At 50.0% G+C, this 14,219-nt stretch overlaps 1 protein-coding gene across 4 annotated transcripts in view; it reads right to left on the bottom strand.

Annotated features, from left to right (window-relative positions):
• The window catches only part of LOC138110568 (gamma-aminobutyric acid receptor subunit alpha-3), a 91,027-nt gene that overhangs the window by 17,579 nt on the left and 59,229 nt on the right, over window positions 1-14,219 (bottom strand). For 3 of the 4 annotated variants that reach the window (XM_069015628.1, XM_069015629.1, XM_069015631.1), the window contains 2 exons: window positions 9,175-9,242; window positions 5,700-5,920 (listed from right to left, as the gene is read on the bottom strand). In XM_069015628.1, coding sequence (XP_068871729.1) covers window positions 5,700-5,920; window positions 9,175-9,242 — 289 coding nt within the window. Of the gene's footprint in view, window positions 1-5,699; window positions 5,921-9,174; window positions 9,243-13,979; window positions 14,047-14,219 lie in introns of those variants that run through there. The other variant, XM_069015630.1, reaches the window with a different exon arrangement.

Below are 14,219 nucleotides of genomic sequence, written 5' to 3' on the forward strand. Positions count from 1 at the left end.
GAAGCAGGTATGAAAACCTGGCAGCTCGGCGTGGACTTGACTGCCTTGCTCCTCCAGTTCTGTTTCTTTTGTGATGTTCTCTTCAGCCAGCTCAAAATTCACTTGGGGAGCTCACGGCTGGCAAGCTTGTCAAGCATATTCTCACAGATCTTATTCTTCAACTCTTTCTGTGTCTTTTCCAACTGCAATGGACTTTTTGCTTCTCATTTTGTCACTGTCACTTGTGTCACGGAAATGTTGATGCATTTCCCCTGTCTCCCTCAGCAGCCCACACCAGAATTTTCCTTTTTACCTTCCTATTTTTATATCTGCTTCACTCATTGCTTTATTATTTCAAAAGGCTCTTAGCTGGGAGTTCCCAAAGATGGCTTTTCCAAAGGATCTCATCTCTGACCAGTGCCTTCCTTCTGATGCATCCTGAACTCACCCCCAAAAGACCCAGAAAAATCTTTTCCATCCACTGCACTCTCTGCAAGTGTTGGCTGTGATCATCAGCCACTCTGAATAAGGCTGAACGACCCCAAGGACTGCAGATTGTGGGGCTGGTGGGTTTGTGCCATTTAGAGCAGCCAGGAAGAGCCTCAGAGGGGAACAGGACACTTGGCCATGCCCTCCTGCCCTCTCCAGGCCATGGCCAACCAGAGCAAGCGTTGTCAAGGGAACCAGACAACTTCATAGGGATGCTGGGTGACTCCCTGCATGTTTGGGAATGCAGCAGCTGCATTTCAAATCGAAAGCCTGTTTTATTAGCTGAGCCAGCAAGCAATAAAACAGTAAATCCATCAGCAAACCACTGAAAAAGCAACCTAATCTGCCACTTCTCCACCTACAACTGAAGGAGTTTTTCAGTCTCCCAAAATTAAATAAAAAAGGAAAAGTCACATCATTTTCCAGTGAGGTGAGTCTGGTTCAGCAGCTTCAGCCAGCCACAGGTCAGCAGGTTCACAGGTGACACGTGAAACATCAAAATGTCAGCAAGGAATGTCTCTCCCTTCCCAGACAATTACCACAGCCTCTGCAGCATTTGGGTAAACGGGTTTATGGCAGAATTTCTCATCTGTGCCCCTCACCCTGTGCAAGGGAGCTTCACTGGGTTTTGCTTCATTGCTCTGATGGGATATTCACATCCATGAGCCCCAAAATGTCCTTAGAAAGACTAAAGAGCACATAAAAAATAGCCAAGCTGCCAGAAATCCCAGCACCCAGCAGTCATATCCTTTGGCTCATCTGTCCCAGGAGCCTGCAGTAACTTATGCAGAACTGTCTTGAAGCCAAACCCCAAACTCCTTGTGTCTTCTCTTCACTTTGCTGGCACAGTGGCACCAAAAGTGGAACACCCAGGACAGAAACGGTGTTTTTTCCCCTCTTTAAAGTCACGGGAAGTCCTTTGAACTGCGCCAACACAATGGCAAGAAGCGTGAATCAGGCTAAGCATGCCTCTGCCAGGGCTGACGGGATAACAAACCTCTTCAGCTGCGTTCTCATGGTTACCAGGAGCTTAGCAAAGCCTTTGATGTGTCATTAGAGCCCCTGTCGTTACCTGCGTGCAGCTGCAGGATGAGCCAGGATCTCAGTCCAATCTCTGGGACGCAAATGTAATAATCCCTCGGCGTGCGAGTGGTACAAAAACATGACAGCACCCTGCACGGCAGGGCTGCCTTTGTTTATGCCAGGGATACTGCTGGAGTTTTGTCCTGATTTCTTCTCCAGGAGGTTCATTAATAACCACAGTCAGGCCGAGCAGTGTTTACGGTTTAGGCTGTGGGAGAATCTAGGTTAGGTTTAATTGCCGGGGTTTGAGCTTGAAAGCCAAATTGCTTCTAGGATGCTCGTGCGGGATCTGGAAGTGCTGATTTCACTTTCCATCCTCCCCCAGCCCCTGGAGATTTCAGCCCATGATGGCAGAAATGCAGTGAGATAAGGTATTCTCTGAAGATTTTTCCCTCCTGGGACACTTTCCTTTAAAAAGTCTGCCTGCACAAAGCCAAGCCTGGAAAATAGATTATTTTTGTCTTTGGATCTGCTCTGGCAGGGAAAAGCTGGAGCAAATCTCACCTTGTTGCCTGCTTGTGTTTTTATCAGCCAGCCAAGCTCTGGTCTGCTTGGATCCGTCTGTGATGTTTTCTACGATCAGCCCTGACGTGGGACACAGACAAGCAGCCCAGGAGAGCTGGAGCTGTGATGTCCCAGCTGCTGCTCCTGCAGAAAGGCTGCACCTCCATCGTGTGGGAGGGTGCTGCAAAGCCTGGAGCAATCACAAGTTGCCTGGGGGCTAAAAAACCCCCAGCCAGTAAAGACACCCCAAAGCCTTTGCTGGGGGAGAGACAACTGCAAAGCTCTGTGATTTCAGAAGACAGCGTGGGAAGCTCAAACGCTGTCGGTAGAGGACCTGTTCTGGGATTCCACAGCCCCTGTGGGTCTGCATGTGTCCTGGGCTCAGCTTTCCCTCCTGCTCTGCCTCTGGCTCACCTGAGGGTGCAGAGACCCTCCTTCCACGTTGTCTTCAGCAGCACAGGCTCTCAAGGCAGAGTCTTTGGGCATGCAGTGAATGTGTCAGCCGGACAGGGAAAGAAAACGTCCTCCAAGTGCATAACTTGAGCACACATTGTCTGGGAACCACTGTGACAATAACCCCAAAGCCTCAACACGCCATTCTGACAGGCCCTGTTAAGAGCAGAAGGGCTTTTCAAAGCCTCGATTCACGAAGTTGAATCCCATCAGCACAGCATTAAACTTTCACTATTTTTATATGTTTCAAGGCTGGAAAGAACCAGAACATTGTCTCTGTGCCCCACACAATTCGAGCCAGAGTACAGCCAGAGATGGCTGCAGCAGCTGAGCTTTTGTCTCTTCCTTATGTAAATCTGTGCACAGTTCCCAGGTTGTTGCACTCAGGTCTGACACCAGAGCTTAGAGACCATAGCTGGGCTTTTGTGAACTACTTGGATCGTGTAGGAGCTCCACAAAAAGAGACTGCAGAGGCAGGGCTACATAATAAAACTGTACTCCCCGTGCTGTCTGAGGCAGCCAGAGGAGCAGGGAAGATGCAGAGGGATCAGCAATCCTGGGCAACAGAGAAATGCAGTTCAGTGTTCTGGTCACAAAGGTTGTTCTGTGGCCCAGGTGCCAAGGCCTGTCAGTGGTCAGGGGTGTGCACTGTGACATTGCACAGATCCATGAGGAACATGCGCTGTGACTCAAGGAAATCTCTGGATGCTCGGCTACAGCTGCTGTGCAGTGCCTGGGAGCTCAGGTCAGTGATAAAGAGCCTCTCTCCAGGAGCTATAAATATTGTCACACAGGCGTAATTTTGCTGGATGCATGTGTCAGGCTTGCTGTTCCACCAGAGCAAGTTCATCTATAACTGTAAGGCTCGACTAAGAGAAGTTGGCTTTCCCAGCAGGATAAAGAGCAAGAGACGTGCCTCTAATTGCACATCAGCAGAGCTGATCCCTCAAGGATATTGGCTGGGACAAGGGAAAGGAGCAGGAGGTTCTCAGGAGTCAAACTGAGCCTGCAACTGGGCAGTGCTGCCAGGACACTGGAAATCTGGTGGAATTCCAAACTCTCTCCCCAGCCAGCAGGGCAGAGCGTACCCCTTTGGTATTTGCACTTTGCTGGATGTCAGCTGTGTGAGTTTGGCTTCAAGGTTCTACTCCTTCCTTTAAGAAGGACACACATGCATGTCCCTGGGCATGGGGGAGGACAGCAAATGCATCACTTGGACAGAAAACAAGAGACTCCCTCCAGCCCTTTCCTGGGAGGAGGTTTCACAGCTGTTAACAAGGGAGGGTGATACCCTCATCATCATTTGACAGGGGAATTGAGGTGGGAGTGCCTCAGTGGCAAAGCTCGGTAGGATTTGGTGTCTGAGCCTGAGAAATGGTCCTGGCCCTGCAGTCTGTGCCCTTGCATCTTCCTTTCTGATACCCTGGTGGTCCTGAGCAGCACCAAGAGGAAGAAAGGGAATCATCAGATGCCCCAGGACAGACATCCCACCCTGGATGTGTCTAACTGCAATCCCAGAGGAGTCCTGCTCTGTCCCAGCATGCTGTGGTCATCTGGTCAGCTCTACCCACATGACCAGCACAGGGGGTGCTGCCCTGAGCCCCACCTGGGCTTCACACACTGGGTAAAGAAAATCTCTCTGTGCACAAGAGCTCCTGGTTCTGTGCAATTCAACACATGACCAAAGTGTCATATCCAGCCCTCAGCCTCTGAGTGGGCTCCTCACCTCTTACAAAGCCTTAGGGATGTATTTAAGGGGGGCAGGAACACATATAAGAGGAGGTCCTTCACTCCCCAATTCTTCAGCAGACAGCTAAACTGAAGGATGGTTTGAATTTATTTTAAAAAATCCCAAGGCTCTCTTTTCTTCCAGAAGCTCATTCCCAAGAGTCCCATGATGCTGCTGCCATCCTGGCACCTGCCCAGCCCTGAATGGAAAAATAAATCCAATACTTTCTTAGTCACACAAAACTTGCTGAAGCTAATGGCTGTTTGCTGAATAAAGAAGTAGTGAAATGATATAAAAGCCCTGAAATTGAGTATATATTTTTTTTTGCTGTCTTATGCCAGCAGCTCCTGTAATACTTTACAGTCAGACAGTGATACAAACAGGGGGGAGTGTGAGTTGTCTACTTGCAGGTCAGAGAGCTGGGAGCAGAATGGAGCCCTTAAGTCAAGTTGGGCTTTTCCCTTCATTTACCCCATCTGCCTTAATGTGAGATCACTGATGTGTGGAGACCTAAACCCCCAGGGCAGTGGCAGGATTAGCTCATATTTGAGAACTGCTGCACAAAAGCAAGGCATTGTTTATCAATGTAGGCTGTAAAACTTGCTGACACCATGTAGATTCACAGCCAGTTTAACTATGAAAAGATGAAATTCTGCCTGGTCCTCAAAAACAGAGGTGAAAGTGCAGCATCTCAGCACACAGAATCCACAATGAAGCCTGTTATTAGTTAGGACTGGCTTGGAGATGGAGACAGAGAAAATAATTTTTTAAAACAAAGATTTACACCTTGCCAAAACCACCTCAATACCTTTCTCGTGCATTTATCAGCAGCTTGCTGTTTCATTTATAACCTATGGCTCCTGCAGCCCTGGCTTCTCCAAATCACAGTTTTTAATTAGCTGTTTGTTGGGTTTTCTTCCCTAATGATGTGCATTGATCACATAGATTTGGATTTTTTTATTCCACAAAGTGGGAAAAAACAACCCCATTGTTGTCACAAGCAAGCTTGGTCTCATTAGATGTGTGAAATGGTTCTGCTCTAACATGCTGAACAAATTTAGATCTGTTCTCAAGCTGCTGGAGAATAACAAATTCTCCCATCCTGATGTTCCCATACCAACATTGGATACCTGATTCATATCCCATCACAGGTCAGGAAGAAAATTAAGCCAGGTGGCACATTAACCTCACAAACTATAGATCCCAACACTTCTAACTCGGCACATAAAGGCAAAAAATCAATGTGGATGATGAGGAAAAATCTACCTGTAAAAATGTGCCAAGCTGAGGATCCGTGACGGTACATAGGGAAGAAACAAGGAGAGCAGGGAAAGCAGCAGGGTGGCACTCAAGTCTGCTAACAGAGTTAGTGGAAGCCTGCACAAACCCTGCTGTGATGCACCCTGAGGTGCCTGTATGTGCAGAGGGACCTGGAATTCCCTGGAAGGAGACACAGACTCACCTCATGGTGTACAGGAGGGTGCCGTTGTCCACCAGGCGCAGCAGCTTGTTGGGGGTTGTCATGTTGTGGGCGACAGATTTCTTCCCGTTGTGGAAGAAGGTGTCAGGAGTCCAGATCTTACTGGCCAGCAGGTTGTTCAGGGGAAGGATCTTCATGGGACCATCAAACTTCAGCCTTTCATCTCGCCAGGATTGCCGGAAAAAGACGTCAATGGTGTATTCCTTTGGGGAGAGAGGGGAGAAAAAGAAGCCGTGTTTTACTCAGCTCTTCATTGCAAACCAGGTGATTCGAGAGGTGGCGTCTTCGGTCATAGGGCAAACTGGGTTTTGGCACACCTGGGGTGATGTGAAGTGTGGTTCAAAAGGAAGCAGGGATTAACAGCAGTGCAGGATAGATGGGGTTCCCCACGTTTTGGATAATGACTTACCCGTGATGCCAAAATGTGCGTGTCAGTGGTTCTGAGCGCTGCAGAGAAGCTGCAGCACAGCCTACAGTGGCCAGAGCTGGGGTAGCCCTGCAGCACCAGCACCTCTATCCAGGTGTTTCAGGGCAGGAAGGCCATTATGTGCAGCTGCACAGGTATTTTAGGAGGCAAAAATAAAGATCCTGGAGATGGAATCTGGCCAGGATGCTGGTAATTATATCCCTGCTCATAAAAAAAACAAAAAAAAGAAATTAACTTGTGTGACATTGTCTTAATGTTATTTTGTTCCCCAGGCCACCTTTAGAAAATCATTGAATCGAGGACTTCACAGACTTGCATTACAAGATCCTGTGACTTTCTTTTGTCTTCTTTTCCTTGTTTTATTTCCCTTTTCTTCTTCTTCTTTTATTTTTTTTTCCCTTTTTTCTTCTCTCTGCCAGTGCAGGGACCCATTTCCTAGGCCAAATTCCAGCTGGGGCAGGTAGAAGTCACCTCTTTGACCCCCTGCAGCCAAGGCCAGCTCCTCTCTCAGTGAATGCAGATTCAGAAACCACTTTTAGGGAGAGATGGGGTCTTTGGAAAACCTGTCTGTCCCAACTGTTCTTCCTCCCCCTGCTGCTGCAGACTCGTAGTCTTTATTTATGGGCTCCTGGAGGCCACACAACCAACTAAACTTATCATTGTGAGTGATTTCTTTCCTGCAGCACTTCTCAGCAGCGCTTAAAAACTGCTGTGCATCACTTTCCTACAGGACAGAGAGAGAGATTCCTACAGGTTTTGCAGCAGATGGCAGCAGAATGGAAGCATCTCAAGAAATAAATCCACCCCTGCTCCCTGGCCATGGAGACACCCCTGCTCAAATATGAACTTTCTGGAGTTTGGCTGGGGCAAGGAAAGAGGAGATTCCACATTCCCGTGGGCTCTGCCCTGTACAAGGTGTTTTGCCCCTTCATGGAAGTGATCTTTAATTTGTTATTTCTTGGGATAAACCTAAAGAAAGGAGCCTGTGTACAGTCCCGGGAGGTTTGGGAAGAGTCCTTATCAGGAGAAGAACTCTCTCTCATTCCCTATTTAAAAAGTGCCAGACAAAGAAGCAAAACATTTTTAACGACTTCCAAGGCCCTGCTTTTCTTCTTTAATGCTTAGGAATCCTTCCTGAAGGAAAGAGAAATTATGTTCAGTGTCTTCCCCTCTTTTCTGTGCTTCTTTCCATAAAAGCATCATTCCCAACTCACCCCTTCCAAGGAGCACACTTAGTTCTGTGTTATGCTCTTCTCTGCCTACAGAAGTGACTGAAAACATCAAGTCTGACTCTGTCCTCAGAGTCCATCCACAAAACAAAAAAAATCCCCTTCGATTTTTGTTTGCCTTTGTGCAATTTCCCTGGGACTGAGGCAAAGTTGCAAGAGCTCAGTACCGAAGATCTGGGCGTGCGTCAGGTCCGATCAGGCTCTGCTTTCCCAGCTAAAAGAGAGATTAGGAGTCCCTTGGAGCACCTCAGTGAAAAGGTCTCCACATCCTCCTCCTCCTCCACCCTTCCTAAGTAGCTGCTCTCCCCTGCTGCCCACAGCAGCTTCACCTGCCTCTCCTCCATCACCATAATTACAGGCTCGGGATGCGCCGGAGCCGCTTCCCAGGGCACTGAGTAATGGCTGTGGGAGGGGTGGGAGCACAGCACCAGGCAGATGCCAGCAGGGAAGGAGGGACTTCCCCTCTCCTGAGATGAAAGGAAGCCCCAGAGCAGGCCCTCCCCAGCTTCCCCAGGAGATGGGGTTTCTCTGGCTCACTTTTAGCAGCAGAGCTAAAACGCATTCGCTATGCATTTGTAAAATACACGGAACGAAAGCACGCGGAGGGGAAATAATTTATTATTCCTTAACTGTCTTCCTAATTTTAAATTCATTTTGTCAAATCACATTGCAGAGAATACTTTCCTCTTTTCAATACCTCATATTTTTTTTCTTCACAGTTCATTATACACACTCCCTTAATCAAATATGCTCCACCTTGGAAGTAATTATCAGATACTCCCCAAGGGCTACGATTGCTGAATATATTATGGGTCTCTGCTGTGGTAGGAAAGCAGGGAGAAAGAGAGGGAGAACTCAGATGAGGTTCATAATCTTGATTACACTGACACCAACTTAACTTCCTACCCTGGAGGGAGTGGTCTTCCTAAAGCAACGCAGGCTTGAGTGATGGAGTGAGCACCTCCATGAAACATGGAGATTTTATTCTCCCCCAGCTCCTCTGCTTGCCAGCACAGGACTGCAGTGGGACAGCTGGAGAGACGTTCAGGCCATGCCAGCCCAGAAATTTAAACCCTTGCACCTCTGGAGGGGCTGGGAGAGCCACAGGACACTGCTCCAGCCTGCTCCCTCCCCCAAAAGGGGCTCCCTCCATGGCACTGCCCACCACCAGCCCAGGCTATGCCAGCCCCAGGCCACCTCAGGGGCTGGACACGCAGGAGGGTGTCAGTCCTGAACGCACAACTGTCCTCACGTGGCATCCTGGAACTCCTGAGCAACCACCCAGAGCCAACCCTTCTCCGGGTGCTTGTGGAATACGAGCTGCAAGAAATGCTGTCGAGAAACCTCACTATTAATTATGCTCCACAGTCCTGTTTTAATTAGAAGACAAACTGTTGTGGGAATACAAGCCTAAATTCAGACCGCAGGCCTTTTCATTAATAATTTTGCCTGAACATGTCAAAATAGTGCAATCAGTTTGTGCTTTTTCTGTTTTCTCTTTTGCCTCCCTTCCGGTTCAGGCACTGAGGATGGTTTGATGGTGAATCATTCTCACTGCCACCAAACCAGACCTGATTCTGGCATCCTCCCCTCTTCCCAGGGAGCATCTGCCTTCCTTCAGTTATCTAAAAGTTTCCAAAAGTCCAAACATACCTGAGAAACAACCCCTGGCACTGAGATACCACCAGCTCTTGTCACTTAGGAAAATCCCGTATTTGTCCTGGGATGAGGGTGGGACACATCCACAGCAGGTGAGGAGAAGCCATCCCTCCCCATGGGGCAACCAGCCAGGGGCACCTACCATGTCTGTGTCCGAGACAGGGCCGAAACTCGTCACGTAAATGTCTGTCTTGACTTCGGTTACACTGTCTGGGACAAAAAAGAAAAAAAAAAGGGGGAAAAAAAAGCAATTAGAGAGCTGAATTTCCTTGTGCAGGGAAGGGTTTGAGGTTTGTTATATGGTGTTTATTCCTGCTCTGCTGAACCCTCAGCACCGTGCTCTGTGCCCCAAACAACAGCTGATTTTATCACTCGTAATTGGGCACATTCATCTCCAGTGCAGCTCTGCTGCTTCCCACACTTACACTGAGGACAAATCTGTCCCACACGGCCAGACAATGCATATTTACAGAATCACTGTGGCTGTAGCATCCATACCCTCGTACAGATCCACACGTTTTCAGTAGAGAGGTAAGCCCTGATGCTTTGAAACTCCTTTTTAATCTGAAATCCCTTTGTGTCTCCCAGCCAGATAAACAGCCTAGCAATGTTCCAGCCGTTTTAGGAAACCCTGGGTTTGTTACAGCTCCAGGCTTATCTGTATGTAAAAAGAATCAATATTCTGATTGCCTTTTACTGCCACCGTGCTTGCTGTTCTCCTAAGTGCCTCGCTCTCACAAAGCTGCTGCTCGCCCACATCACGTGCTGCCCCTGCATCCCGGGCTGAGATTCCCTCACGGATGCTGAGCAGCAGCTTCGCTGCCCCTGCAAAGCCACAGAGCCCCACTCCCTGCCCGGCTGCTAAAACCAGGGGCAGTTTTAACCACGTGCCTTCAGATAACCTGGAGTGCTGTGCAGAACACAGCCACCAGCACGTGCTGAACAGCACACAGAGCTCTCCTGCTTGGCTCCCTTGGATTTTGGCGGGTTTCCTAATTGACACCTCTGCTGCCACCCCACTTTGCAGGGAAATCGAGGCACGGTGATTTCCCAGATTTACAGTCCTATGCTCTGCCCACTGGGTTGTGCTCAAAACATGATGGATGAGCTGCCTTGAGTTCAGCATTCAGTTCCCATAAATCCTCCCCACTTTAGGGATAGATCACGCTGTTGTGTGGCATTAGCTGGCTCAGAGCTGCTCTCCTAATGAAAGAACCAATTTAAAGCTGTGAAGCAGAGTTCATGTTTTATGCACAGTACCCAATTTCGGCCACTGCAGCAGCCTTGCAAGTAGCCTGGATGGCCCATTGTTTAATTTAGTTATGGAAATCCTTCTGTCCCCTGAGAGTTATTTTGCAGTACTATGAAGCTTAGGTTTGTGCTTCAAAGTTTTACATCCCAAAATAAGATAATGCATTCTGGCAGGGTTTTCTCCTTAATGGCTAAAATATACGTATACATGTCTTTAGTTATTATGGCTGAGAAGCTTTGGATGCAGCCCGTGGCTGGTGTTATTGTGCTATATAACTAACCCTTGATCTCGTCTTGATGCCATAAAAAGAAGGTTAAACAGAAATACGTACACGATACACTTTGTGAAACACCCAGAAGTCTAAACAAAACAAGCCCCTTCTGTAAGGCTGAAACACTCTGGGTATTCTCAGTGCCCCTCCAAACAAGTCCCCAGATGAGGCACACAGCAGAGAACATTTAGTGATGCGAGGCTCTTCCCGCTACCCCATGCGCGAGAGAAAGCTCTTTATGTCTTGGAGAAAACACAGAACTCTCCCTCCCCTCCCCTCCTGCCTCCCTGGCATTCAGTTGCAGCCATGGACAGCAGATCAGGAGCTATGGACACCCATGGCCGGGGAAGACAGTCCCTGGGAGGTGCAGGATGAGCTGCTGCCTGCACCAGAGGGACAAGGGTCCACGAAAGCACTTACAGTGTGCTCTTCTAGGTCCAAGCACAGGGGAAGGGATTCAGGAAGTCAGGAGAAGACAAAAAGGCAGAATTAATTTTGGACACCTTTTGATATGATCCTGCAATCCTTAAATGAGCCTTTATGTCCTCATCATGCTGTAAGCTGCCTGTCACAGAGCTCCAGAGACCCCTTCCCGACCCTTCAATCTACTGGTAAATCCAATCACAGATAATGGCATTAGGAAACTTCAATAACCTAACAATAACTTATTAATATTAATAACTAATTACAACCCAGGTCTGAAGAGAATCCCCCATTTCCAGACTGCAGATTTGCCCCCTGGCCAGGCCATGCAGCACCCAGTGAAGGGACAAGCTGGGGCTTCATCGCTGGCTCCTCGATGTCCCTCAGCACAGAGAAAAATGAGCTTCCTGCACCTCTCATGGCAAAAGCCAGACTGAACCCTCCCTGTTAATATGTGCTCCTAAGGGCAGGATTTGGCTGGGGTCCGGAGGGATTTCTGAAATTAAATCATTGCTACGCAAGCAGGGATTTCAGCAGAGCTGGGAAATCCAGAGATAAGTGAAACACCGCAGAACAGAGCAAGCTCCAGCCTCAGAGATTCGCTTCCTTTGTGCTCCCACAGCCCAAGAGCATCTGCACTGCTCCCAGCTCTGTGCCTGTGAGACCTCCTCCTGCAGAGGAATCAGGAGCCACCCCGGCAGCCTCCCCTCCTCACCCTCACACCTATCCACCCTGAGCCTGAACGAGAAGAAACTGCATCTGCTTTTTCAGCAAGACAAAGCTGAGAGAAGAGCATCTCCTGCCTCTGCTGAGAGACATGGCAGGGAAATTCTTATTTTCTGCTCAATCTACAGATGTGCTCACACTGCAGCTTGGCTGTCTTGCCCAGTTCTCCCCAAAGATTTAATAATTAAGGACTGTATAGGGGGGTAGGCACTTTTCCTAGAACTGCTGCGGAACACAAAATGGCATTTTTCATTTCCTAGCAGCATCCTTCCCTGTAATTCAATTTTTTTACAAGCACAGGTTGAGCCTTCAAGCCTGCTGGAGTGGCAGGTGGATGCTGCCAGACCTGTTTATTACCAGGGAAACAAAAATGCAAGGACTGGGTTCAGGTAGGAAGCTGGAGCAGAGCAAGGATCAGAGCCCAGCTCTGGCTGCCCTAAGGAGTGGCACAACAGTGCCCAGCAGAGCCCTTGGTGGGCTGCACAAGCCCCTTCCAGCCACCCTGCAGAGCTGCTGCACCAGGAAAGCAAAAAAAAGACCCCTGAGCCAACATGAAACTGGAAGAGCAAGGGATTTTCAGGTTCAGTATTTTAACTGAATTTAGAAATCCAAGTGTCCTGCCATGTTCCCAAGTCATTTGTTTGAGGCCAATTCCCTTGTCTGGGGGCTTTGCCCATTTATAGGCTCAGCTTATTCCCCAGCTTCAGCACAACCATGGTTCTAGAAACAATGTGGAGCAGGTGTGTGAGCAGAACAAGGTGCTGCAGGTCCCACGGGCTCCAGAGCCCGCTCTCTGCCTGCCAGGCCACGCTGCCTTGCTCCCACCTGTAGAAATCCCCCACAGCTGGCCAGATCTGCAATGCAAATGGCAAACAAAACAACCCTTCCCACAGTGTTACCATGGCACTTCCTACACCTGCCTGCTTTTTAAGAGCTACCCCTCTCCTCCAGGAATCTGCTACCCCAGATCTGGCTGCTTGTGTACACCACAACGCCTGCTCCCAGCCCTGAGGAGAGGGACAGATCCAGCCCCACACCAGCAGGGTCTGTCACTTCCCTGGCTGTGCAGAAGGTGTAAATCAGCAGCTGCTGCTGCTGCTGAGGTGCTTCGGGCTTCCCATTTCCCCTGCGCCCCCATCCCAGTCCTGCCCATCTTCCTGGCCCTGGCCCAAGGCAGCCACCCCCCGTTTCTCCTGCGATCCCCCCCGTAAGCGCTCGTGACTCCCCGGGCCCGGGAGGAGATAGCTATTATTTACAAAATGACGGAGTGCTATTTTTACTCTCTTCTTGGAAGCACCGGGAGCAGCGGCAGAGCTGGAATACAAATTACGCCGCCTCGCTGCCCCTCCCTCCCCGGCTGCAGAGCCGCCTCTACGGGCGATCCTGGGCGGGGGGCAGCGGGGGCCGAGCAGGCTCGCGTTAAACCTCGCCCTGCACCCACCCAGAGCTGTTTATTGAGGAATCGCACGGCGATGCCCCGGCTCGGCCGCTCGTGTGCCCGCTGCGGAGCTCTGGGGCTGCGCTGAGCGCACGTTCGGCGGGCGGGGGTTCCCGGAGGCTGTGCCGCCAGCCCGCCGGAATGATGTGCCTGCAGCCGGGCGCTGGGGGCTCCCGAGCGATGTGTGCTGCGAAAAACAGGGGTAAAGGCGCTGCGGCTCCGTGCAGGGGATTCCTGGATGCTGCGCTGACGTCAGGGAGGCTGCACGGCCCCGGCGAGGATGAACGGGATGAGCCAGGGGGTGGGAACCTCCTCCAGGCAGCGCCAGGGCTGTGCGAGGACCGAAGGGAGCTCGGAGGTGACAAATCTGTCCGTGCTGGTGTTTCTGTGCCGGGGTGGTGTGGCTGAGAACAGAAGGGTTCAGGTTTTTCTGCACTCAGAGGTGCAAACCCTCAATCCACTCCAATCAGCTCCTGGAGGGAGATGTTTCTGCTCTGGCCTCCAATATCCCACCTCCAGGTGTGGTCACAGCCTAAGAAGGGCAGGAACAAGCTGACAGTGCCCCATAACTCCCTCCTAAACAACCACATTTACCCTCAGCTCAAGAGCTTCTGAGGTCTCCTTATTCAGTGTCCCCTCAAACACACAGAATCCTTCGGGAAGGATTCCCACCAGCCTGTGCTGACAGCAGTGTCGCCGTGAAGAGAGGGGACGCAGCGTTGCTCTCTCCCACATCACACAACCCAAAGCAACCACACCGGACACCAGGGCGGTGCTTTCCAGCTAACTCGGCATCCCTGGGAAGGGAAACACAAGTAGTCAGCTTGTACTACTCACTTCCACCTCATACCTTCCCCCAGCTCCTTGCCATAGTAATTAACAGGCAGCAGCAGGTAATTTTTGCAGCTGCACACAGAAGCTCTTTGTGTGTTTCATTCTTCGCCTTCTCAGCCTCCCACTGGGGGGATTTAATTTTCCTTCCACTTTTAGCCTCTGGAACAAAAGAGGTTTCCGTGACCTTTGCTACAAGCTCCACGAGCCCACTGGAGCTGAGCTGCACCACAGCCCCGGGCAGCC

Source organism: Aphelocoma coerulescens, chromosome 4A (assembly GCF_041296385.1).
Source record: "Aphelocoma coerulescens isolate FSJ_1873_10779 chromosome 4A, UR_Acoe_1.0, whole genome shotgun sequence".
In the NCBI taxonomy this organism is placed as follows: domain Eukaryota; kingdom Metazoa; phylum Chordata; class Aves; order Passeriformes; family Corvidae; genus Aphelocoma; species Aphelocoma coerulescens.